This window comes from Uloborus diversus, chromosome 6, assembly GCF_026930045.1.
Source record: "Uloborus diversus isolate 005 chromosome 6, Udiv.v.3.1, whole genome shotgun sequence".
Lineage (NCBI taxonomy): Eukaryota > Metazoa > Arthropoda > Arachnida > Araneae > Uloboridae > Uloborus > Uloborus diversus.
In genome coordinates, this window is record NC_072736.1 from 30,041,673 (window position 1) to 30,066,490 (window position 24,818).

The 24,818-nt window shown below is 30.8% G+C and overlaps 1 protein-coding gene across 1 annotated transcript in view; it reads right to left on the reverse strand.

Moving 5' to 3' along the window:
• LOC129225119 (chromatin-remodeling ATPase INO80-like) overlaps window positions 1-24,818 on the reverse strand; it is a 78,692-nt gene that overhangs the window by 14,787 nt on the left and 39,087 nt on the right. The window contains exons 17-32 of the mRNA XM_054859680.1: window positions 21,869-22,071; window positions 21,708-21,792; window positions 20,966-21,083; window positions 20,756-20,841; window positions 17,672-17,839; window positions 17,492-17,591; window positions 14,760-14,870; window positions 13,483-13,579; window positions 13,265-13,345; window positions 10,336-10,540; window positions 6,829-6,942; window positions 5,803-6,031; window positions 3,490-3,617; window positions 1,531-1,625; window positions 1,378-1,450; window positions 510-668 (exon numbers count right to left, since the gene is read on the reverse strand). Coding sequence (XP_054715655.1) covers window positions 510-668; window positions 1,378-1,450; window positions 1,531-1,625; window positions 3,490-3,617; window positions 5,803-6,031; window positions 6,829-6,942; window positions 10,336-10,540; window positions 13,265-13,345; window positions 13,483-13,579; window positions 14,760-14,870; window positions 17,492-17,591; window positions 17,672-17,839; window positions 20,756-20,841; window positions 20,966-21,083; window positions 21,708-21,792; window positions 21,869-22,071 — 2,052 coding nt within the window. The remainder of the gene's footprint in view (window positions 1-509; window positions 669-1,377; window positions 1,451-1,530; window positions 1,626-3,489; window positions 3,618-5,802; window positions 6,032-6,828; window positions 6,943-10,335; window positions 10,541-13,264; window positions 13,346-13,482; window positions 13,580-14,759; window positions 14,871-17,491; window positions 17,592-17,671; window positions 17,840-20,755; window positions 20,842-20,965; window positions 21,084-21,707; window positions 21,793-21,868; window positions 22,072-24,818) is intronic.

A 24,818-nucleotide genomic window follows, 5' to 3' on the forward strand; every position in this document is an offset into this window, starting at 1 on the left:
CGCATTAGCATACCAAATGAACTACTGAACTCAAAACAACTTCAAGATATAAGGTAAAACTGTACACTTATTCCAAAATTAAATATTTACATATTGTTTTTTTAAATAAATTCAATTTCTAACATATTTTTCCACTCTATATTTGCCTACAAAACCTCACTTCTGATGTTTACTAGATTTTCCTTGAAAACCAATGCATAAAGGCACTCAAAAGACATTTGCAGGACGGTGCCGATCGTGTTTGGCGCAGGCCTATATGGCAAGTGATTTATAGCTTTGGAAAACTAATGGAAAATAATTGTTATGCAAAGGGACATGTGGTGTGTGGTAATATTTGCATTTACTTTTTTTTTTTTCTCTTTCAATGATATAGCAACAGTATATATGTATACATAAAAAGTTTCAGAACTCAGCTGATTTTAAATTAATAAACTTCAATTTTATGCATTTCACAAACAAATAATACATAGAAAATAAAATGGATGATGAAAATTGAACACATTTAGTACCTCAGATTTTTCTCTAGCTCTTTGCAATATTCTCTCCTCAATAGATCCCTGACAAATCAAACGATACACAGTTACTTGCTTTGTTTGTCCCAAGCGATGTGCTCGATCCATAGCTTGCTGATCAACGGTAGGATTCCAATCACTGTCGTAAAATATAACCTAAATATTTTTAATGAAAAATAAAAAGAAATTAAGTAAGTCTACTCTTACATTTGAAAGCTAAATACAAGAATTAAGCATTAAAAATCATAGAAAATACAATTTTATAAAAAGTCAATATTAAACACTTGCATTATCATAAAATTAATGTTCTTTACATTTTCCATATTAAAAATACTTTCAATGAATAAAGTAATTTTCCTAACTTCAACATGAATTATTTAAAAAAAAAAGAATAATTGAGTTTACACTTTTGAATCATACTTACCACTTACTTTAAAAACAAAAGATCAACAGTAAATCATAGCAGCTCTGTACTTTTGAATGCATCTAATTTTTTTAAAAAATATTTTTTCAAGTAGTGTTTTGAAAGCTACTGGACTTTTAAGTGTTACTTTACTTAAAGTGTTTAAGTTTGCTGACTTTTCAGCTAGAACTATTTTGTGAAGAGATATTTCAATTTTATTTCACCATTTTTTCACCCACCATCTTTTTTTTTTTTTTTTTTTTGTGAACCTGATTTAATATTTTTGATAATTTGTTCAAGTACCTTTTGACTGAATGCAGAGTTTTCTTTCTGATTTTCAATAGTCAATGATTAATTAATAGAGAATCATATTTTTTACTAATGTTTGTAGATGTCATAAGCTAAAAGCTCCCTTCTTTAGTTAATCTTGGGTAGAAAAGAATTAAGTAAAAGTAAACATACTGTATCAGCAGCGGTAAGATTGATTCCTAATCCACCAGCTCGAGTACTTAAGAGAAAGACAAAAATGTCAGATCTGGAAGGGAGAAAAAGGAAACTCATTAGTATAAAATATATTTATCAGAAAATTTCCATCAAAAATAATTCTTCACACACCTATTCTGAAAATCAGCAACCATATCGCGACGATCAGCAATTTTGGATGACCCATCTAAACGCATATAAGTATGTTTCCTGTAGTACATATAATCCTAAAAAGCAAAAGGTTCAAAAAATAAGAAATTGTCATAAGTGTAATAGCTACCAAGATTAAATAAAAGTCATTTAAAGAATGATTAGTTTAAATGCTATAGTTAAATGCACAAAGTAAACTCTCAATCATTTGTGGAATTGGGTGGCATGAGTACTTGAGATCAAGGGTGTACACAGAAATTTTGGGGCCCGTCACAAATGACTTTTCTGGGCCTTCCTCCATATTGTTTACCCCATACATTTCAAGCCTAGTTTTAAAAATATTGGGCTTCCTTCAGGCTTGGGCCAACAAGTCTGTACAAGCTCCTGCTTGGGATAGTGAAAATTGCAGACGACACACAAAAAGGCCAAACAGAAAGGTCAAATCAGAGGCGGCGATTGGGACTGAAGGGGGGAGGTGGGGGGGGGGGGTTAAAAAACAACTATGAGACATAGGATTTTTAGCGGAAGCAAAAAAAAGAAAGAAAAATAGAAGGACACAATTTTGCTAAGGCTAGTTTTGAGAGCATATGAGTGGTAATTGACTCAAATGTAACAGCTTAACTCACGTTTTTCTAATGATTTTGATGAATTTTGTACACAATAGCTTTTCCCGAAGAAACACTTAGACATGAATAAGATTTCCATTATTTACCCCAAAGTATTTTGAGAAGTCACAAACACTTAGTAATAATTTCATTACGCAAGTATGTCTTGTTTAAGTACCTAAATTGGAAAATAAAATAAATAAATGTACCATAAAAGTGGAGAGAAGGAGCCCCCAGTTGCTCCCCCCCTCTCCCTCCCATTTGGCTGCCAAAAATTTCTTGATCAAAAACTTGGCTATGTTGGTACATAAAACATACCAAATTATTTATTTTATGTGCTGCAAAGCATAAAAGCATTAAAGTATACTTACGATGAACCAAGTACAAGGGGGGGGGGGGAGGAACTTAAAATTTACAATTTTTTGAAAGAAAAAGTTATTTTTGTTTCTTCATTCTTGATTGTACTTTTTTGCATTCAGCTTTTCAGCCAGCTGTGTATCACTATCTTGCTCCTCTTAATACAAGTAGCGCTCCTTTGACATACTGTGAAGTGTTTTGTAGTCACTTCCAAAATAAGTAGATAATTTTTTTTTACAGTTCACAAACCGATAATCAAGAAAGCAATAAATAAATACCATCGTGGCAAGGAATAACAAGAAACATTCTACACTGTTTAGCACAAATAAACAGATTACAGAATACATATGATTACAGAATACATTGTATGTAAAGACATCATCCAAAAGTTTGGCCAGTAGTGTATCATCATCTTGCTCCTCCAAATACAAGTAGCAATCCATTGACATATTGCAAAGCGTTTTGTAGTCTCTTCCAAGTTAGAGAATTTCTTTTCTAGAGGTCACAAACCGATAATCAAGAAGGCAATAAATAAATACCGTCGTGGCAAGGAATAACAGGAAAAATCCTACATTGTTTAGCACAAATAAACAGATTACAATGATTACAGAATACATTGAATGTAAAGAAATCATCCAAAAGCTCACACCTTTGAACTGAAAACAATGAGGTTCCTGGAAAGCTTGAAACATGTGTATAATGTAATCTGTTTATTTGTACTAAAAAACGTCGGATGTTTCCTGTTATGATAATCAAGAGTTTACAGAATTTATAAAAGGGAAATTAGACCAAAAGTTGAATATATATATATAATTAAGAAATACTAAGAGGTCATTTTTTTGGATGGTGAAAATGAGAAATTAGTTTTTGATTGCACAAACCATGTGGCCACTCAACCATGTGACTAGTATTCTTTTTCTGGAGAAAAATGCAAAGTCATAGTAACAATAATCTAAAACAAAATTTAAACAATATTTACCTCAAGGATATCAATCATTCTTGTCATCTGAGAATAAATCAAAACTCTGTGACCCTGTGACTTTAAGGTAGTTAATAAATTATCTAACACTTGAAGTTTCCCAGAATCTGTCACCAAAGTCTCCTTATCTGCAGAATAAAGTTAATAAACATTTTAAATTGAATTTTTGGTAATTTAATTGAATTTATAACAGTATAAACAATGAAACTCTGTGCAATATTTTTTTTAAATAATTTTTTTGAAAACAATTCTTTTTTTTTCTCTCAGAAACTAACGAGTAGCTGTATTACAGTTCTAAGAACCAGTGTGTTAGTATTCCAGTACAACTTACTTGATGTCCATAAACTTAATTTATTGATGCCTTATATTTATTGTGTCCTTAACTTTAATAGATGAAAATAAACAAACTTTATATTATTTTGGAGAATATATTTTGTAAAGCGTAATATTCCTATGATTACCGTTTTCCATAACATAAAAACACAAAAAATGTAAGTCATGGATGTTACTCATACAGGGTGGCAACAGAAACTGGAAAGAAAAAGTTCCCTGACTTTTCCCTGATTAAGTTCACCAAATTTCCCTGATTTACGTTACCTATGATAATACTTCTTTTCTTTGCCCTACCTGAAAAGCATTGTATATTAAATAAAATGCAGTGTTTAAAACGGTTAAAGCTGTTAATTAAAACTATATATTTTGAAAAGATGCTCCTTTTTTTTTTTAGTAAAAATAGTGTATTAAATTATCGACAGAGAAATATTGTAGGAAATATAAAACAAATACTCTACTTCCAGGAAACAGTTAACATAAGAATTCTAAGAAATTACTAAAACCACTCTTAGAGACATATCTAATTGTGATAAAACTAAAAAATTTAAATGGAGATAATCTTGAACTGAATTTTTAAGCAGTATAATTGTTGCTGCAAGAATTACAAGTGATAGTTTAAGTACAGAAGTAATGTAGTTTTATTTACGTAAATAATACTGCCCTGTGCAGGAAAACGGCAGTATCTGCAGAAATTAGTTTTCGAGACATTTGAAGAAATGTGTGGTGGATTCAGTACTAACAATTGGAAAATGTTGGAATTAGACATTTTTTTCGTGCCTCTTTTTCAGCAGAAACGAAATAAGCGAGTATGTACGATAAAGATAACGTACAAGAGATGACAAAAATGCAAAAAAAAAAAAAAATAAATAAATAAATAAATAAATAAATAAAAAAAATAAATAAGAAATAAAAAAATTAAAAAAAAAAATGTGCATTTACTGCCCTTTACTTGCACATGGCAGAATCGACATATTTATGGAAAACAGATTGAAATTTTTCAACAATCAGTCATATTGAGCTATTCTCTAATCAAGAACTTAGGTTTTAATGAATACAGTATTTTCACTATTAAAAAATAATGAAAATATTTACTTAAGCACACAACTCAATTTCAAATGATTTCATTAGTTGTCGAAAAAAATCTTACATTACTTTAGTAACAAGCAACATTGATATGCAAAAACAATTATTAATTTTAAAATGTACATGAAAATGGCTTTAAAATAACAGAGTTTTAAAGTCTGAAAAGAAAACCCTTCATATAGTCTGAAGTGACAGCGAGTAATACCATGGCAAAAAACAAATTTGATTTTCAGTCAAAATTCAATTTTAGCAATTTAATTAAAATGCCAAGTGATAACTTTTAAGATTTTTTCAGCACTAATTTAAAAAACAAAGACGTTTTCTTGAAATGGTGATAACAGTATGCTAATGACTTCAAGACAATGAGTAAAGGCAAGGGACAAAGTCATCAATAACGGCTTCCTCTTTGCCTGTAGGGTTGTTTATTTTACGTAGCATGTATTTTACTTAGCATGGAATGCGTGGAAGAAAATTTCAAGCGAGGTAAAATATAAACAACTTTACAGACACAGAAGCAATCTTAGGAAGCTCATCCTAAGATTGAATGACCCTGAGGAAAAAAGATGCACAAATATGCGGCACTGCATAATCGCACCTCATTAATTTTACTTTTTAAAAACAAACAACATGTGTAAAATTCGTAAGGAATCAAAGTACTTCATTTTGCAAGGGAAATTTTTTTTTTTCTCATTTGTTCAATTTTCCCTGAATTTTTGTTATTTCTTCAAATTTCCCTGATATTTCCCTGATTTTCCCCTGAGTGATCAAGTTCCCTGACTTTTCCCTGATCTGTCGCCACCCTGTCATAATGTAACCCATTATAATGAATTACACAGCATATCAACCAATAGAACAAGAATCTCATAACTGCATTTATATGTTAAAATTATACAAAACCTGGTATTAGAATCTTTGACCATCCATTCTGTGGGTGAATTGCATGTATGCCACCAACAATAGGAGGTTGAAACATTAGAGACTGGTGCTTTAGTCTCATAGGAGTTACGTCTGGAAATCCATAAAGCATTGTTCGGAGAGCTTGAACGGAGCCACATAACTTGTTTCTCATGAACCACCACTCTGCACTACGATCTGGTGTATAAACACACAAAGGTTCTGCCATAACCTGAATATACAAAACATTCATATTAATTACAAATTATTTAACTAACAAAATTCAAACAATGTAATCATCAGTTGGGATAAATGGAAACAAACCATTGGATAGTTAGTAATAAATTTAGTAGATTCTGAAGAGAAAGATTGATTCAGCAAATTTGTTGCCGATGGAGAAAATGTTTATGAAGATATCCAGTTGATCGATTGGGACACCAATCATCCAGGCTTGAAGCATTCAACTAAACAAATGCAGGGTTGCCAACCTTGGAGAAACAATTTGAGGAGCATCTGTTATGATTTTGAGGAGCAATTTAAAATTTTGCGGAGCAGTTAGGTACTTTGTTCAAAAAAAAAAAAAAAACTAAAACCACTTATCTAAAATTGTTTTATAGCTTCAATAAATCATTTTAAGTAGGAGTATAAAAAAATATTTTTAAAATAATAAAACAGCTTTAAACACTCTTTCAATCTTTGAGTATAAGCATATTTAATTTCCATATTTACATGTTTGAATAATAAAATGGCAAAATTCAAGCTCGAAAATTTTCAGCCAGGAAATGCAGAGCACAAGAACGTTTTTGCGGAGTCGTGGAGTTTCAGCATTTTTGCGGAGCAGTTGGCAACCCTGTTAATGGTAATAACTAAATTTCCTTGTTGGATATGCCCTTAGAATTAAATCCTTAATTTTGAAATTAATGTCATAACAAATAAAAATAAATAATAATTATTTCAGAGAATATAACACAAACGAACAACAAAAAAAAAAAATTATGAAGGTGAAAATTAAACCTAAAACTTAAGTACCTTGGTTGATAAATTTGTTAAAAATGAAGGAGGACTAGATAATTGGCAGGAGATTACGTCAGAAGAGAATGGCTCGTGTGTCATTTCTCCCACAGGTAGAGAGTCATCACATTCCTTCGGAAGAAAGTATCAGGGTTCATTATATGGGTAAAAAAATTGTAGACAACAAAATATATAAATAAATCATTCATAATCAAGAAAAATAAATAATTTTTAAAAACATGAATCTTATGAGTGAGCCAAGACTGTTTTTTTTCAATGGGCAGAACCACACGAATGGGGTAAGATTTTTTTAAACACATGCTGTATGTTAAGTTATTTGATCTCTTCGAAACATGTGTACATTAGTTTTCTTTAACAAATATCTTAGTTAAAATCTCGTCAGGATAACACTTTGTTTCTTTAATGACAAGACACATTAATTTAAATCAAAATAACTCCAATTTTATTCATAACTTTTGAAGGCATCATGATTTATTTCATTTTTTAACAGAGCTGTACAAGGTAATTCAATAGTAAAGGCACAAGTGATTGTTATGCACAGTAAGATTACGCAATATTAACAAATAGTTCACTCAATAGGTTTAGAAATGTAATAAATAAGACTAATATAACATTTTATTCAAGTTGCAATTGATCTTCTGAGAAGCAAAGAAAGTGGTCATAAACATAGAAAAAGCTAAGTTTAATATACATGGAGATATCAGAATTTGTAAGGTGACTTAGAGTTAATTCAAGAAAGATTGCAGGGTGTTTATGGGCAGAATGTTTTAAGTCGAAAAGAAGTCGATAAGGAAAAAGGTTCTGGAGAAGAAAAATGCAGAGCAAAAATTTCACAAAAATGTTTAAATTGCTGAAGTGACTAGAATTCTTAAGAACACTTTTTATGAAAGTTCATCAAGCAATCTAAACTTCCCCAAATATTTTGCTAAAAATGTCTCTATTTCAGTTTTTTTTTTTTCGAAATACATAAAATATTTCCATTAAAGCATGACTGACAGCGTAATTTTGCCATGCATCTTGATCATTTTGAACTACCCTCCTATTTAAATGCAGATCCAAATTGGTTTCAGTTTTAAAAAAAATTCTATTCTCACTACAACAACAACTAATAACAATAGTTACATACTCTCTCTATTGCACAATTAATAGTTTTTTTTTTTTTTTAAATTTCTGTCATAAATACCTTTATACAGACATCTATGCAAAACAATATTGAAAAAACCTAAATCATGCAATTGAATTTTTCAGCCCTTCCCTAATACAGGAAATAGGAATAACTAATTTTTGCTAATACAATCAACCATAAAAATTATTTATCTCAAGGCTTTTGTACTCCATGAATTATAAAATGAATAAAAATTACAGAATCCAGATTTTTAAATTTGGGAGTTAAAATTCCCTGGACTTTTCTGATTTCTACAAAATATTTGAAAAGTTTCTCGGACAACTACAAGAACATAATTATTCAAACAAATAATCCCTATTACATTGTGGGTTGCGACAAAAGCCAACTTATGACTAAAGTAACAAAACAAACATTAAAATTTTGATAAAAGATAAAATACAGGGTGATCCAAAAGTCAGGACCAACATTAAAAATGAATAATTCGAAAACAAATGAAGATAAAAAGATGCGGTTTGCACTGAATGAATTGAAAAAAAAAAGCAGGTTTTTGTGTGGCAACAAAACAAAAATATTTCGGCTTTAAATGAACAGATGTGGTGTGTAGCTTTTTTATTTCTCTATAATTCTTTTATATAGTTTAACTAAACGAGCTTTCTCAACTATGGACAGCAAAGAAGAAATAACAATGTCAAAAAAGCACAAATTGCAGATTAATGCAGAAACGTGTTTCGATGTTTCAGGGAACTCCTTTTTCAACAAAAAGTAATGAGCTTATGGATGAAAAGACATCCAACAAAAGCCAAGAGCAGGTAAGTAAACAGCTTAAAAGATAAAAATAGTGCATTAGTCAAACACCCATGGGAAAATTATAAACCAATAAAGAACCAACAGGAATGCAAACAAAGGGCAGGAGCTCTCTAGGAGGCACAGTAAAGCTGAAAGAAAGAATTGGACAAAGATTAAGCCAAAGCTTAAACAAAAGGAAAATGTCAATAACCATGAACCGCAAGAAAGGAAAAGCTGAATGGAAGAAAAAAACACCAGGAAATGAAATAAACAAAAATTTTCGGAAAAGGAAAAAATAAAGATAAATAGAAGGAAAGCAGGAAAATGTCAACCCATGGCAAAAAAATTAAAAACAAACAAAGCAAGATAGATAAAAGTGAACAGAAAAATATGCAAAAAATAGAAAAAAAAATGGATGGGGAAAGGACAGTGTTAAAGATATGGGAGCCAGACCTTGGAAAAATATGGAACTGCTTTAAGATCATTAACTAAGTTAGAACTGTTCCTCAAAATATGGAAAGATTCCCAAAAGTCAAGATCTGATGAATTGGGGCATTTTTGGATTATCTGATAAGAGTTAAAATTAAAAGAGTGATTCGAATCCTAACAATGTCGAGCAATACTCGACTTACTTGTTTTTTCACATAATTTTGATGCTCTTTCAAGCAAAATTTTAAAGTGTGCAGAGTCTGTCCAATTTAGGCAAGTTTACAATTACAGTTAATTTTATGAATTCCACAACAATTAAGAAGGTGAATAGAATCTTTAAAAGAAGAGAATGAAAGTTTATTAATAGGAGAGAACACCACCTGGAATTGGAAACGTTTTAGATTCTTAGCAACCTGATAGCTCACAGATGGAAAGAATAGCAAAATAACCAAATTCTTTCTGATGAAGGTTCGGTTAAGAACATTAGTTTGGGATTTATTTGAAGTTTTTTATAAATGGAATCAATCAAAGTTGGCGGCTAGTCTCTATCAATCACCACAGTTTTAAGATTATTAAGTTTCACTTAAAAAAAGTTCTGATGAAGAAGGGCGATAAACAATAGAATTGAAAGCAGAATATTTTTGATTTGGAGGATGAGGTGTTCCCTGTAACGCTGGAACACGTGTCTGCATTAATCTGCAATTTGTGCTTTTTTAACGTTGTTATTTCTACTTCACTGTTCAGCACAAAGGTATTTATTTTTATGACAGTGCCATCTGTTGGTCGCCAACAAAACTACTTTTGTTTTGTTGCTACACACAACTAGGCTTCTTTTTCATAAGTTTAGTCTAAAGTGCATCTTTTTATCTTTATTTGTTTTTGAATTCATTTTAATGGTTGGTCACAACTTTTGGATCACCCGGTATATAAACCCCAGTTGTAACAATACATTTAAACTTACAAAATAGGTGAATAATACATAACTAATTGTTAAAAAACTAGACCTGTTATCAAATATATGAACACATATATAAATATATTAGCTAATAAACTTACAGAAACAGATTTACACACAACATAACTATAATAGTTACAGTATATTAGTCTATAGAACCAAAAAACCTGTCTCGAAAATATAATCAAAAACAAAAATTTTACATTACTTGTTTCACTGTAATAGCATCACTACTTTTGATGAAGGCTGATGATTGAACTTTATTTACAGGATAAATTACTTCATCTATGAAACCAGTACAATTATTTACATAGCTGGTAAATACAAGTGAAGAAGAAAAGGCACTATTCGATAAATGAGAAGAATACTCTGGTAGCAATGGATACAACATAAAACTATCTTGACTTAGAAATCTAGGGGAGGGGAAAAAAATTATAAATTTAGAATAACACAAAAAAATTATTGTAATGCATTTTTTTAATTAATTTTATTTTCAAAAACTATCCTAATAATAAGAATATGAATACATTCCTACTTATTCAGAAAAATCTGAATGCACAAAATAACATGTAAACAACATATTTTAATGAGAACTAAGTTATTTAGTACAACAGAGGCATATTTTAAACCAGGGGCCAATCCAGGATTTTTTGCTCACTACCTATTTTTGTGAAAGTATTGCATCAACATTCTATTTTTGTGAAAGTTTTTTTAAAATTTTTTTTTATCAGCATTGATTTTTTTAAAAGACACATTCTAATTTTTGTTACAAACAATTAGCAAAACTTTAACGTTAGTTTGATGACAAGTTCAAAAGCCATCTACTATTATTTTTAGTAGGTTTTTTTTTGGGGGGGGGGGAGCTAAAAACCTAGAGGTAGGAAAAATACCATTGTATATGAGCTCAATAAGCTTTGTACTGTGTACAATTCAAGAAAGCATCTGAAAAATGGCTACCCCCCCCCCCCCCCCCCCCGCCCATAATGCTAAAAGATTACTAAAAGTTGTTCGCCTAAACAGCTAAAATTGAGTTAAAAATACTACGAAAAAGTTGTTACCTAAACGCTTGTTCATATAAATCATCTTACCATTTTATTTATGAGTAAACTGTGTTTCAAACAGAGAAAGAAGCGAATTTTTGTGAAACTTTTGCATTTTTATGAGCAATCACGATTGCTCTTTGTTCTCACTTGACAGTTTTGAATTCCTATGATTTTATTTTCCCTCGCCTCTGTCTGCAGCAACCACCTTTGGCCGGCCACCTCACGATGCTGCTCCTCTAGCGAAAACAGTCTCCAGGTCACATCACTTACTTGCCTACACTTACACACACCCATACACCTACACATACCTACCCACACAAACACATACACACATGCATACATACAGACACCTATATACACACAAACACACAACTACTCACACATACACATAAACTCCCACACAAACACACACCCTACATACACCTACACATACAAACACACATACACTTAACTACCCACACTCCCCATACCCAACATACACCCACACACACACACATACATACACGCATACATAGACACCTACACATACACACACACACACCTACACACAACTACCTACACATACCCCCCCCATACACACAAACACACTCATGATTGCGATAAACATAATTTGAATTCAAGATGTCAAAGTTCAAATTAATTTTTTTTAATATTGCTTTGTAACTGTGCTGATTTTCAAAGTTACCGTATATACTCGCGTATAGGTCGATCTCGCGTATAAGTCGACCCCCCCCTTTTTCAGAGAAAAAAATCCAGAAAAAATCTAAAACCCACGTATAAGTCGATCCCCATACTTTCCAAAAACATCGCGAATTATTTTCAAAGAAATTTCAAAATAATGAACACATTTATTTACAAATAAAATAGGAATTAAATAGGAAAACATTTCTAAAAGCCTTCAAACTCGGATTCCGAGTCGGACGCAAAAAAAAGTTCATTAAAGTCCGCTTTCGTCATCACCGCGTCATCGTATGCATCGGCGGCTGCAGAATCGTCAATGATATCAGAGGTTGCGTTCGACGAAGGTTTTTTTAGTTATTATTTTTGAATAAGTTTACTTTTTCACATGATCAACTTATCAGCAACTACTTGTAACCGCACATCGGCATTTCTCGTAGCTTCCCAGCTCTCGTTGATCGGAAAAAAAATTTCGGAAAATTTGACCCGCGTATAAGTCGACCCCCCTTCCTTTGATCTCATTTTTTGGACAAAATTTCTCGACTTATACGCGAGTATATACGGTAGCTGTTTTGTTAAGTTGCTGATTTTATTACTTGATTTTTGTGAAGTACCGATTTTAAAATAAGATTTTTGTGAAGATAAAGAAAAACGGTAGTAAACTCAGCCTGCATTGGGCCCTGTAAACACTAGCAATTTTTTTTTATTTACATTGGAATGGCTTCTGAGCAAAACTATACCAGATCAATCACTTTCTTCACATTCTGAACAAAAAGATGTTTGCTTCATTTCTCTCAATTAATCAGAATAGGATATGTAAGCGATTCTAGTTGAGCCAACTCTCAAGGCTTGTCTCAATTCAAAACTACATTTCATTATGGCACAATGATCAGTTTCAGGAATGTTTTTCTGTGACGTTGTGTCCCCATAAGTCCATTCAGGATTTTTGATATGTTTATTGAAAATATTAACAGAATAAAATAGACAACTTGAACGTCTCATAAGATTCCCCCCCCCCCCCCCCCAAATGATAGCTTTTTGCATACTTTTTACATTTTGAGGAAAGTTATTATTTTTTATAGATGTTTTTCTGTTATTATTTTAGATTAAATTAATTGTTCATGTGTCAATTGAGTTTCTTTTTTGTTTTGCTGCATTTGTAATCCAGATACTTTAATGTTTTGGCGAATTGTTTAAAATGCAAAAGAAATTTTTATAGTTACTGTTAATGTAACTTAATGCTTTTTATTTTTGGAGGAATATTTAAAATTTCAAAGGAACTTACACTTTTTTTTTTGTAAATAGTTTGTGCGAGGAGGGGGGGGGGATTTTCTTTTATTCAAAGGACTTCCTTTAAATTCTTAGCATGGGCATTGCCATGTGGGGACTGCTAGTATTAATATTAAAAAAACTTACTTTGAACTTTGTACATTATTCCATAATGAATTGTGATGTATCCGATATGCTGATTTCCACAGTAGGTAAGCAGCAACCCACCTAAATAAGGGTAGAGCAAAGTTAAGATACAACATTGGCAAACATTATTGTCAATTACGTTTTGAAAGACTACTTATTACTAAACAAATCTAACGTATGAAACTAATGTTAATCAATATTTGTATGTAAAAAAGTACCTATTTAGTAGACCATACAAATATATATGAGAAAATTCGGCAATTGAAATTCCACTAAAACGTAGAAATGAAAATGTGCAGTCCATGAGTTTATATTCTGTAAAAGAATAAAAATATTACATATTTGGACATGGATGACACTTTAACATCCAGAGTAATTATATAATAACGAATAATTATTTAGTTCAAAGAATTAAGACACCTTTTAGTTCTATAAGAAGAAAAGTTTAGTTCACATTATTTATTCAAAAAACAAGCATCTATCGCTATATACATAGCAACCCTAATTGAAAAGGGCAGATGAAATTTAAAAATAAGTTCAAATGACAGGCATATCAGCATAAGGTCTAATAGGGAAGTTTTCGATTTTTCAATTTTATTTTTATATGATAGAGTAACATGTATGAACATCATAGGTGAAAAAAATTTTTGCGATACGATAAGTAGTTTTTTTAATTAATTTTTGAAGTTCAAGCGCTTGTGACGTCAAATGGCATAGGAAGTGACATCATGCGCTCTTCCGATAGGGGAGAGCCGAAGGTCACGTATTCGACTTCGAAGATGAAACGTAAAAGGCTTATCTTCTCGCATTTAACTCCTCGCGTTTCTGGAACATTAAACCTCTCATTCTCTCGGAAATATTCAAATATCATCATTGATGTTACATGAGGAAGATTATTTAGATTGTGCTTTAACGAATCCGGTCTCCATAGTGTGTTCAAAAGGATTATTGAATTTCTAAAAAGTAAAAATATTAGCGCGCTCAAAATGTCCTAAGCGAAAACAAGGGATCTTCGGCGGAAGGATGCTCATTCGCGCCCTGTGACGTAGGCTCGTGACGTTTCAGAAGAGCGCACTTTTGCGCGTGGATTTTTAAAAATTCATTAAAAATCAACCACGTTTTTAAAATCGCCGATGGTGAATTTTTTAGTTTTGAGGGTCAATTAACAATATCCAATAGCCAAAATATGAAAATTTAATAGGTTGCAACTTCCCTATTGTGCATGCTGATATTTAAAACACTTTATTTTTTAATTTTTATAACCTAAATTTTAGTATTAAAATCTCATTTATCAATTTTTATATTAGCTCACAGTTTTCAAAGTACAAAAAAACTGAGCATACAGAATTAAAACATTGTATCACGACATTGTATAAAAAACCACCTTAAACAATATTAATAATAAACATAATTCATAAAGCATCAAATTGGCTGAACTAGAAAGCAAGAACTGGAAAGCAAAAGCTTAAGTGATTTTTAAAACTTGAATACTTACTGTTTGTAGTATTCTCTGGGAATAGACTACGATGAAGATAATAAGCTTGAAAAATGTTTAAAATGTTAAGTGCTATATAGTGCTTGTCTTCATTGTTTAAATATAGCAATCCTAAAACGAAAGAGTAAACAATGAATGAAAACATATGCTGCTTTCCTTTGCAGTTTCTTAATGATTTAAGAGAGATATCAATAAAGACAACTCATTAAGTTAAAAGAACGACTTAATAAGGTTAACTAAGTAAACTAGGTTGATAATGCATGTTTAATTAGGTTTTCTTTATTAAAAACAATTAAATCACAATCTTGGAAAAAAACACCAAAAAAAAAAAAAAAAAAACCAGCAAAGATACACACAGATCATGGCACTCAATAAACCATCAAAAACAATTATGTACAGGGATAAATTTAATATTTTAAGTGGAGGGTGAACTCCCTTTATATTTAGAGGAAATCTATTTTCCTTTTTTTTTTGGGGGGGGGGGGGGGGGGGTATAAGAATTTTTAAATTTTAGGATTTTTTTTTTGTTTATTTACATAGTTTTTCATTAAAAAAAATCCTCAAAGAGCTGCCTACTTTTATTCCAATAAATATTTATAATGTTTTTGGTTTATTTTGTAACAAACTGTTCATACTCTATTTGGATGAAAAAATTCCATGACTTTTTCATGATTTCATAAAAATTTTCATGACCTTGTTACATGATCATGAAGAGAATAGTACTATTAAATACCAAACTTGCTAATTTTGAAAATGAGCACTAGCAAAACTTCTACGTTAATTTCATTATCTCATGGAAGCACTTACTTGTGATTGAAAAAAGCAGTGCGCTCCTAAAAAATTTCCTAAGCGTAAGATTTGAATTTCCTAAAACCTTTGACAAATTAAGATAAACTCGGATCAATTTAACAATAAAGTTTTTACGGGTGATGAAAACGAACTCGGATGAAATTGATTTGCGCTTTTTGAGTGGGCGTGGCAAAATCAAGACTTGGCAAAATCGCTACTACAGAATATCAAATATATGAAGCGTTGAAAATAATTGTCAATCCAAAATGAGTGATGTCCAAGCAGTGAAATTACATTGCAAAACGGATGTGCGGCTGCTACAGTAGTGGATGCAATGAGATTTCAAAATTCAGATTTCTTTTGGAATTGTTTAATTTTTCAGCTTTAATAGCTTTTTTTGGGCAATACTGTTGAAACACTCAAGATTTCTAATGCTCTTTCAGTTAGTGTTACTTTAACTTTGCCCAGGACATTTTCCCATGAAAGTCCATGAAACCATGAATTTCATGAAATGAAATGGAATCCGTGAAAACCAATAAAAATCCATGAATTCCACGAAATGAAAGGGAAAATCCCTTTAAATGAAAATTTTAATTTTCCATGACTTTTCGAGGTCTGAAAAAAAAAAGGTTATTTTTCCCCATGACTTTCCTGGACATCCATGACCCGTAAGAACCTTATACAAACAAAAGTGCAGACTTGCTTCTTGAAGGTCTTTCTACCTCATACAAATATTCAATCAGAAAAGACATACTTACAGTGATTGGTTGATGCTGCACTTTCACAGAACTGTGAAAGGGAATTAATTTTACAGAATAATTACGTTTTTGATTGGCCATAAAGGTCTGTATTAAATTGAAAATGAAGTGAGGAACAAAAATAATTCAACCCAGATTGGAGGGAGCGATCCACCCTAGTTTACACCTTTCTCGAGGAAAAAGTCAGAATGACAACAGAAATACAGTAGAACTGTCTGTAGTTCAAATAATAGATCCAGGTTGTACGAATTAATAAAAGTACGGTTTAAACTAACCGAAAAATTGAGCCAAAATACAAACTACTGTATGCTGTAAAAACTGTATTTTGAATTCAAAAGAATAAAACATAAAACTAAAGAGAAAATTTTAAAAAAAGCATAACAAAAATATATACAAAAATTACAGTGTACATTCAAATAGCTGTCCAGATTTATCAAAATCCAGTTCAATAGGGTTTGTATTAGTGAGGTTTTATTATTGAATAGAAATCAAAATCCTGCTAACATGGCCAGTAAATTTGCAAACCCAGACAAGTGCATCCGGCATAGAGCCCTTGTTGCGTAGAGATACTATACATCATAAAATAAGCCAAGTAGCTATGCAAACTAAAAGAATTGACTTTGAGTATTGACTTTTATAACATTCCCCATTACAAGTCGGGGACTGTATAAATTATTGGTAAATTTGATAAATATGGCTAAATATTCAATAATTTATCACATTTGCTAATTTTAGTAGGGATTGTGAACTATCACTTTGATTATATAAAATCACTGGATGTATCACATTTACCGTAACATATATATTACAAAACTTTTTTAAAAGATCCTTCAATGTAACAAAGATAAAGTTCTCACCATTTTTTATACTATACACATTTAAGTGCTACTTTTGGGTTCATAATTTGAATAATTAACTTCCTTGGAGATCTTAGAATTTTAAATATTTTAAGTATAGTGGTAAATTTGATTCATTTGAAAACTAAGAAAGAGAGAAAGAAGGAAAGAGGTTATGTGTGAGGCTTCAAATATGTTGTATTGTTATTACTCGGAGAAGTGAATCTTATTCCCTTTGCCAATTAATTTATGAACAAGCCATGGAGATTTTTAAAAAATGAACTGCACTTGGGGGAAAAAATAAGTACTAAAAAATAGGTATTGTTAAACATACACTTCTTTCTCTTACCTTGTCTATACAAAATTTTGGGGAGAAAATATGACAGTGACTTGGAAAAAAATGGAGATTTCACTTCACGTTTTTCAAACAAGTCGGGATGATTACAGACCTGCAAAAGAAGGGAAACATAAATAACTTGCAAAAGAAGAGAAAAAAAAAATCTTGTGAAGAAAACAGCATAATGCATACTTTTCGAAACTGCATGACTAAATTCATTAAGTGCGATGTGGCTGACTGAACATGAGATGATACTGCTGATGAAGTTTGCATCAAATCATCAATTGAAATTTTCTTCCTTAGATACTCATATAAGAATTTCTGCCTTCTCGTGAGAGGACAATGAACAAGCATCTCAATCTGAAAAGAGGAAAAACATAGATAAGTAATCTTAGTAAGAACACAAATAATCTCTACCTAACAACAAAATGGCCATAAAATGAAGATATATGGCCATAAAATGAAGATATATTAATGTTTCATTGTCTATTTTATATTTGCATGACTTTTCCTTTGAGTTTTTTTTATGTATAACCATAATCTTTCTCACTTCAGGTTATTCCTTCTTTAAATGAAGGTTAATAATAAATCTAAAAAAAATTGATTTTGATCTAGAATGAATGATTTTTTTTAAAACTGAAGCTAACACATGCCATGAATAAATTATGAGTATACGATTAATGAGGTAGAAACGACTGACAATGAGTTGAATCCAGGGGTCTGTCCAGGATTTTTCGCAGGGTCCGTTTTTTGTGAAAAATAAAATAATTTTGTGAAAAGTGAATTAATTTTGTGAAAAATCAAATAATTTTGCAAAAAAAAAAAAAATGTTAAATCGAAATTTTAGAATTTAGAGCGGGCACAAACTGCATGATTTAAACTTAAAATAGAGTGTTTTCCTCTTCTATGTTGAGAATATCATTCTGGTGTGTTTTTCTAGTATTTGGCGGGGGGAGGCATCGCTCCCTCAAGTAGCAATATTTATCTCCATTCTACATTATGTTAAATTATACTAGAAATATTTCTGTACAGCAATTAAATAATTGTAACAAAAAAATAATAAATAAATAAAATTCAGACGAGGGTTCAGCATTTAACTTTTTGACCCAAGACACTCTTAAAAAGCACAGAATTTCCTTTAAAACTTATAAATTCCGTCATTATAAAAAAATAAAAAGAGATTTTATTTGTTTACTTCTTAACAATGTGTATTGAACATCAAAAATTTAAAAAATCGGATTCCCATAGCGGATGCAAAGAGATCGCAATTCTCAAAGTGAAGGCATCAAAGGTGTAAAAACGGCTTGTAAAAGAAATATTTTTGATTAAATTATTTTTAAATTGATTTTATAGTCCTATGATAAACATATCATTAATATCTGTGGACACAGTTGAAGCAAAAATAAAATTAAACCATCGATTCAGCATTTTAATTTTCGACTCATAAAGAAAATGGAATTTTGCTTTAAAAACTTGAAATGCATGTTCTAACAAAAATAGAGACTTTTCATTTATTTGCATCCTAATAAAGCGAAGTTAGCTTGAAAAAAGAACAAAATATGATTCTTATATTGGATGTTAAAAGATTGTATTTTTCAAAATGTAGACATCTAAAGAAAAAAAAAACGGCAAGTAAAACAGTTTATTTAAGTTAATCATCCTTGTCAGCATTGAAAAATCAAACCCATATAATTTTCTCCCAAAATAACAGTTAAACATTGTACAGCACCATAAAAACGCAAATATTGACTAGCTGGTAAAATGATGAGAATAATTTCTAATCAAGTCATTTTAAAGGATTAACGCCAGATGCTAAATGGCGATTAATTTTGAAGTTGGTAACCCTATCTGAAGCGATCATATTTTTTCCCCACCCTTACTATTTCTTTGCAGTTCTAAGTTCATTTCGTTGATATATATTATTATAGTTTATTAAATCATCAGCAGGGAGAAAAGTGCTTACCAACGCCTTTTCAGAAAAGTTTACAACAACACCGCTGCTACTTAGCTGTGATAAAACAAACAAAATTATTTAAAACCAAACTTACTTTCAGTTGTTAATTTCTTTCCAAGAAACAAACAACAAGCATTATATTTATTTGGCAGTAGCAATTTATCGCTTGCAAGACTGCGGATTTTTTTTTTTCTTTGCAAAATTAGCAGATTTTGTATAGCTGATCCCTCTAATTTGACTTCAAAAAGGTTTCAAAAATTATCGGTTTAATATGCCTTATTTTGCTTTCAGATTTGCTCTTTCAATAAACAATTTGTGAAAGATCAGTTCTTGTTTATCAGAATTTTGTGAAGGGTCCGTTTTGGTTGATCCGGATTTTGTGAAAGGTCCGTTTTGGTTGATCGGATTTTTGTGAAGGGTCCGTTAACGGACCCAAATATCCTCTGGTCAGACCCCTGGAATCTGATAGACTACCCAGAAACATCTAAGATTATATGATTATACTATCAAATTTCTGTACCTTGTGTACGATTTGTTTACATTTTGCAGACAAAGCAAAATGTAAAGACTCTGTTAGTTGATTTAAAAAAAAAAAAAAAAAGAATTGAAGGGCTTGGGGCAGAAATGTGACAAACCACAAGAAGTGGTTTTTCCCATCAACATTTTTGTTTCTCATAATAGCTAAAATTGAAATAAACATGACAATAGATTATGTCATTTGGAGAAAAGCAAATCTGGTTTCCGTATTGCAAAATATAGAATGTATAATACCTTTGAAAAAATTCTATAAACAAGTTTTATAAGTTGCAATTTGGCCTACTGAAAAATTCACATCATGTGGCATATATTTTAATAATAAGAAATTTATTTTTAATAATAAGAAGCGCCCTTTAATAATAAGAAGTATTGCTGCTAGAAATTTATCATTAAGTTTAAAAAAAAAAAAAAAAACTGGGCTTTTACTAACAATGAGAACTTTAATTGCAAGTTTTCAATAGTAGATATGAATTCAAATATGGGGTTAATTTATGAATATTGTTTTAGAGTATAACAGCATGAATGTCTTCAGGTTTGATCTTCATCTTTTTCAGGTCAAGATATCTCCAGGTCAGGCTCAATGTTTAATATTTAAATGAATTCATTTAGAATATTTTTTTCTTTCTATTTAATCTGCAGAAAAAAAATTCATTTTAAAACACTTTTTTGTTTATTTTATTTTTGTGTGTATTTGTATGTAATGTAGTGAAACAATAGATATGATAAGTTCCTTTTAAGAAATCACATTAAAATTTATAAATTAAATTTACAGGACAAAAGCATACTTTATCTGATAATTCATTTTCCACATCTTTCTTCACCCTTCTCAGCATAAAAGGTTTTAGAATTTTATGAAGTCTAGATAAATGCTCTAAAGGGAGAAAAAACATCAATGAGAGAAAAAAATAAAAAGACAAAAATCTTTGAGAATGCAGTTAACAAAGAAGAATATTTTAAAACATGAAAAGGGTAAAAGTTTATTAAATATAGCATACTTTCGTCAATAATAGATTTGTTCTCAGCATGACTCTCTATATCTTTGGAAAACCATTCATTAAATTCTTCATGGGAATCGAAAAGTGTTGGCATAATAAAATGCAGCAACGCCCAAAGCTGAAAAACAGATGTATAAACATTGATTTTAAATAGTTGTGGAAAGGGATTTGTGCACAACAAATATCTAAAATGATGGTGCTTAGGGAAACAAATTTGAGTTTTTTGTTTTTGCTAGTTCAAACTCATTAGAGTTTAGAAGTTTTTATTTTTAAGAAACCTTTCATTCTTTACATTGCAATGGTAAAAACTTTACTATAATTTTACACAGGTACCCCATCACTCCCTATCATTACTTGTTTTCAATACAATATCTCAGGGATGAAAATACATCTAAATGCCTGAAGTAGATTCATGGAAAATTTTTACATTTTAGGGAAAGTTTCACACACAAAAAAAATCTTTCTGAAGAGTGATTTAAAAAGTATTTTGATGTGATGCAGAAACATCTCACTGTGTTTTTAAAAAATTAAGAACTTGACAACTGACATTGATTAGGCATAGCAAAGAGCAACGTTTTAACTAGTTCAAAATAGCTTGAGAATAGTCACATTAAAAAACTTTTTTTACATGTTCTACCATCAAAAGTTTTATCTAATTAAGCTTCAGGGGTGGTAGTGGACTCAAGTAAAATTTTCTGAAAATAATGTGAAATTTTCAGAAACAACGAGGAAGAATACATACTTCAGCCATACTATTTTGAATAGGAGTTCCACTTAAAAGGAGTCTATTACGACAGTTGAACCCCAAGAGTATTTTCCAACGTATACTGAAATAAAATTTACAATAACTTAATATAGTGTACAGAAAGCAAGAGAAAGAAAAGATAAATTTAAAAAAAATACCTTGAAGTACTCTTAATAGCTTGAGCTTCATCTAAAACCATATACTGCCATTTAATACGTTGAAAATATTTTACATCTTGTACCACAAGTTGATAACTTGTAATTAGTACATGAAACGAGGCATTTTCTGTGTGCAAATCCTTCTGGTTCCAAAATTTTCTTAAAACTTTGCGATCACCAGCATTTCCCCAATAAGGCAAAACCTGGAAAAAAAAGAAAAAAAATTACCTTTATCATCTGAGAAGGAACATGTTTCCTTACATTGAGTAAAATTCAAAAACAAAAAAGATACTATTTTTTTCTACACCTTTTTGCATATTAGAACAGCATTCATAATTGAGACAGCTATTGACTTCCTTCAGAGCATTACACGTCATGTATAGTTCTAGGAACATGACTAAGTAATACCCCCAAAGCAGAATACAACTAAATTTGCGACGTTCGTCGCAGAACAGATGCCTGAGCTGCAGAACAATTCTGTTCAAACGTGAGAGGAAAACTGACAAATTTTCGGCAAATTTTGGTGAAATTTCTGCAAAAAATCTGCAAAAACTGCGGTGCTAAAAATCTGCAGAAACCACAGTGCCGAAAATTTGCAAAAACAGCGGGTGCCGATAATCTGCAGAAACCGGTGGTGCAGAAAATCTGTAGAAACTGCAGATTTTCTATAAATATCTTCTAACTCAAGATAGAATTTTGCAAAAATTCTGCAAATTTCTTAAAATTAGAAGAAAATCTAAAATTCTCGCAAATTACAATAATTTGGCTTAAAGCTCGCGATGTTGAATTTGATGTCCTTTGTAGGACTTTCCCAATCAATCTTCATCCACTGCAATTTCCGCCATACATATATGTTTTGGAAACATGCCAACATTGAAACACAGCAATCCCCGGAAATTGTGTGTCTTGTTTGTGATTTCAATCCCTTCGCATCCAAAAAATATTTCAATTATTTAGAAAGTTTTGAAGTGTTTTATTTTATTCAACCTAAACTCGACTCATTTTATTTATTATTTCAGTAATTTCTTTATTTAATAACAATATTTTAATTGCTCCTTCATGTCATGTAAAATTAACCAAAAAAATGTTCGTACCTAGGTTCAGATTTCTATAAAATTTTGTGTCTGCTCATTCTATGCATTTTAGAAAGCATATAAACTATTTTTGGAGAATCTCAATCGGCTTAGGTTTGACACCTTGTTAATGTTTTTTTAATTTTATAGTTTTCATGATCAACTAATTTTGCAAATTCAGTGCTCTTCAATTACTTATTTGGTTGAAAGTTGTGATGTTTCCGGAAATCTCATTCCACAGAAATAAATAGCAACAGTCCAGTTAAAGAAAAAAAAAACGATATGAAAAAATTTTGATTTTTAGCACCCAATTTGTGGAAAATGTCACTTTTTTCATGCACAATGCTTGAAGTACTTGCAGAACATTTTTGGTCAAATGATTTTATGTTGCAGAACATCGTAAAGTATTCTGCTTTGGGGTGTAATAGTATTTTGCATATATGAGCAAAATTATCGAAATACGAATTGTATTCAGCTCGTATAGAAAGAAAATAACGAAATTCAAATATAAAAGTCAACGTGTGGGTGTTTAAGTCCACATTTTTGGCATGAAATTCCTCTGCTCAAGTTCCTAAGAAAGCGGAGCTGTTGAATGTGACAATATCATATATTTAGCATAAGTACTTAAAAACTGAATTTTGTCATATTGTCACAAAAAATTCTGGTTTCCACTTTTCATATTTAGGCTTCGTATTTTCTTAAAGTAACAATTTTCACACAGATTATGCAGTTTAACTAAAGCTCAGGGTTCATACTCTATTCGGATGAAAAAATTCCATGACTTTTTCATGACTTAATAAAAATGTTCATGACCTTCTTATATGAAGAAAATAGTACTATTCAATGCCAAACTTGCAAATTTTTGGAAATGAGCATTAGAAAAACTTCTACGTGAATGCCACTACCTCTTTAAAGCACTTTCTTATGATTGAAAAAGTATGAGCGTACACCTAAAAAACTAAACTATTCTCTATTTGTCTTCATCATACAAATTTCAGTAAAGTAAAAATACAGTGAATGGACGCTTAAACGCCTAACTTTCTTTTTTATAAACAGGCAGAATATTAAAGAATGGGAAAAAGGTTGAACAAGTCATTCCTAAGTTACAATAAGTTTGCTTTCAAAGTTGCCTTTTAGTGTCAACTGTGCATCTAATCAATCATCCATGTAACCTGTCAGTATTTTGGTTCTTTGAAGTAAAGTTTCCAAAACATATTTAAAAAAAAACATTCAATAGTAAATACATCTTCAGATTCAATTGTATTTGTTTACTAATTCACATTTTCAAATGCATATAAATTAATAGGTTTAGAAATTCCAGAACATAGTTTTAGATTTCTGACATTGAATGTAACAGTGGGCCACATGGATCAGTTTCTCAGGCCATATGTTGGGCACTACTGTTTTAGAGAGTATTAGAATTACCCTATTTCTATACTCTATCAACTCATTAAAGATCTTTATTTCCTAAAGCCTTTAAAAAACTAAGATAAACTCTGATAAATTTAATAATAAACTTTTTATGAGTGATTGAAACGAACTAGGAAGCAATTGAGTTTTTTGGGTGGGCGTGGCAAAATCAAGAATGCAAGCTTGCCACTTCAGAATATAAAATATAAGTGTTGAAAATAATGATAAATTCAAAACTAGTAATGCCCAAAAAGTAAAATCACATTGTAAAAAAAGAAGGACGGCTGCTACAGAAGTGGATCAATTGGATTTCAAAATTCAGATTTGTTTTTGGGATCGTCAAATTTTCAAATTTTAATAGCTTTTATGCAATACTGTTGAATAATTCAAGATTTCTAATGTTCTTTCAGCTACTGTTACTTCATCTTTGCTTAGGACATTTTGCCATGACTTTAAATAGATTTCCA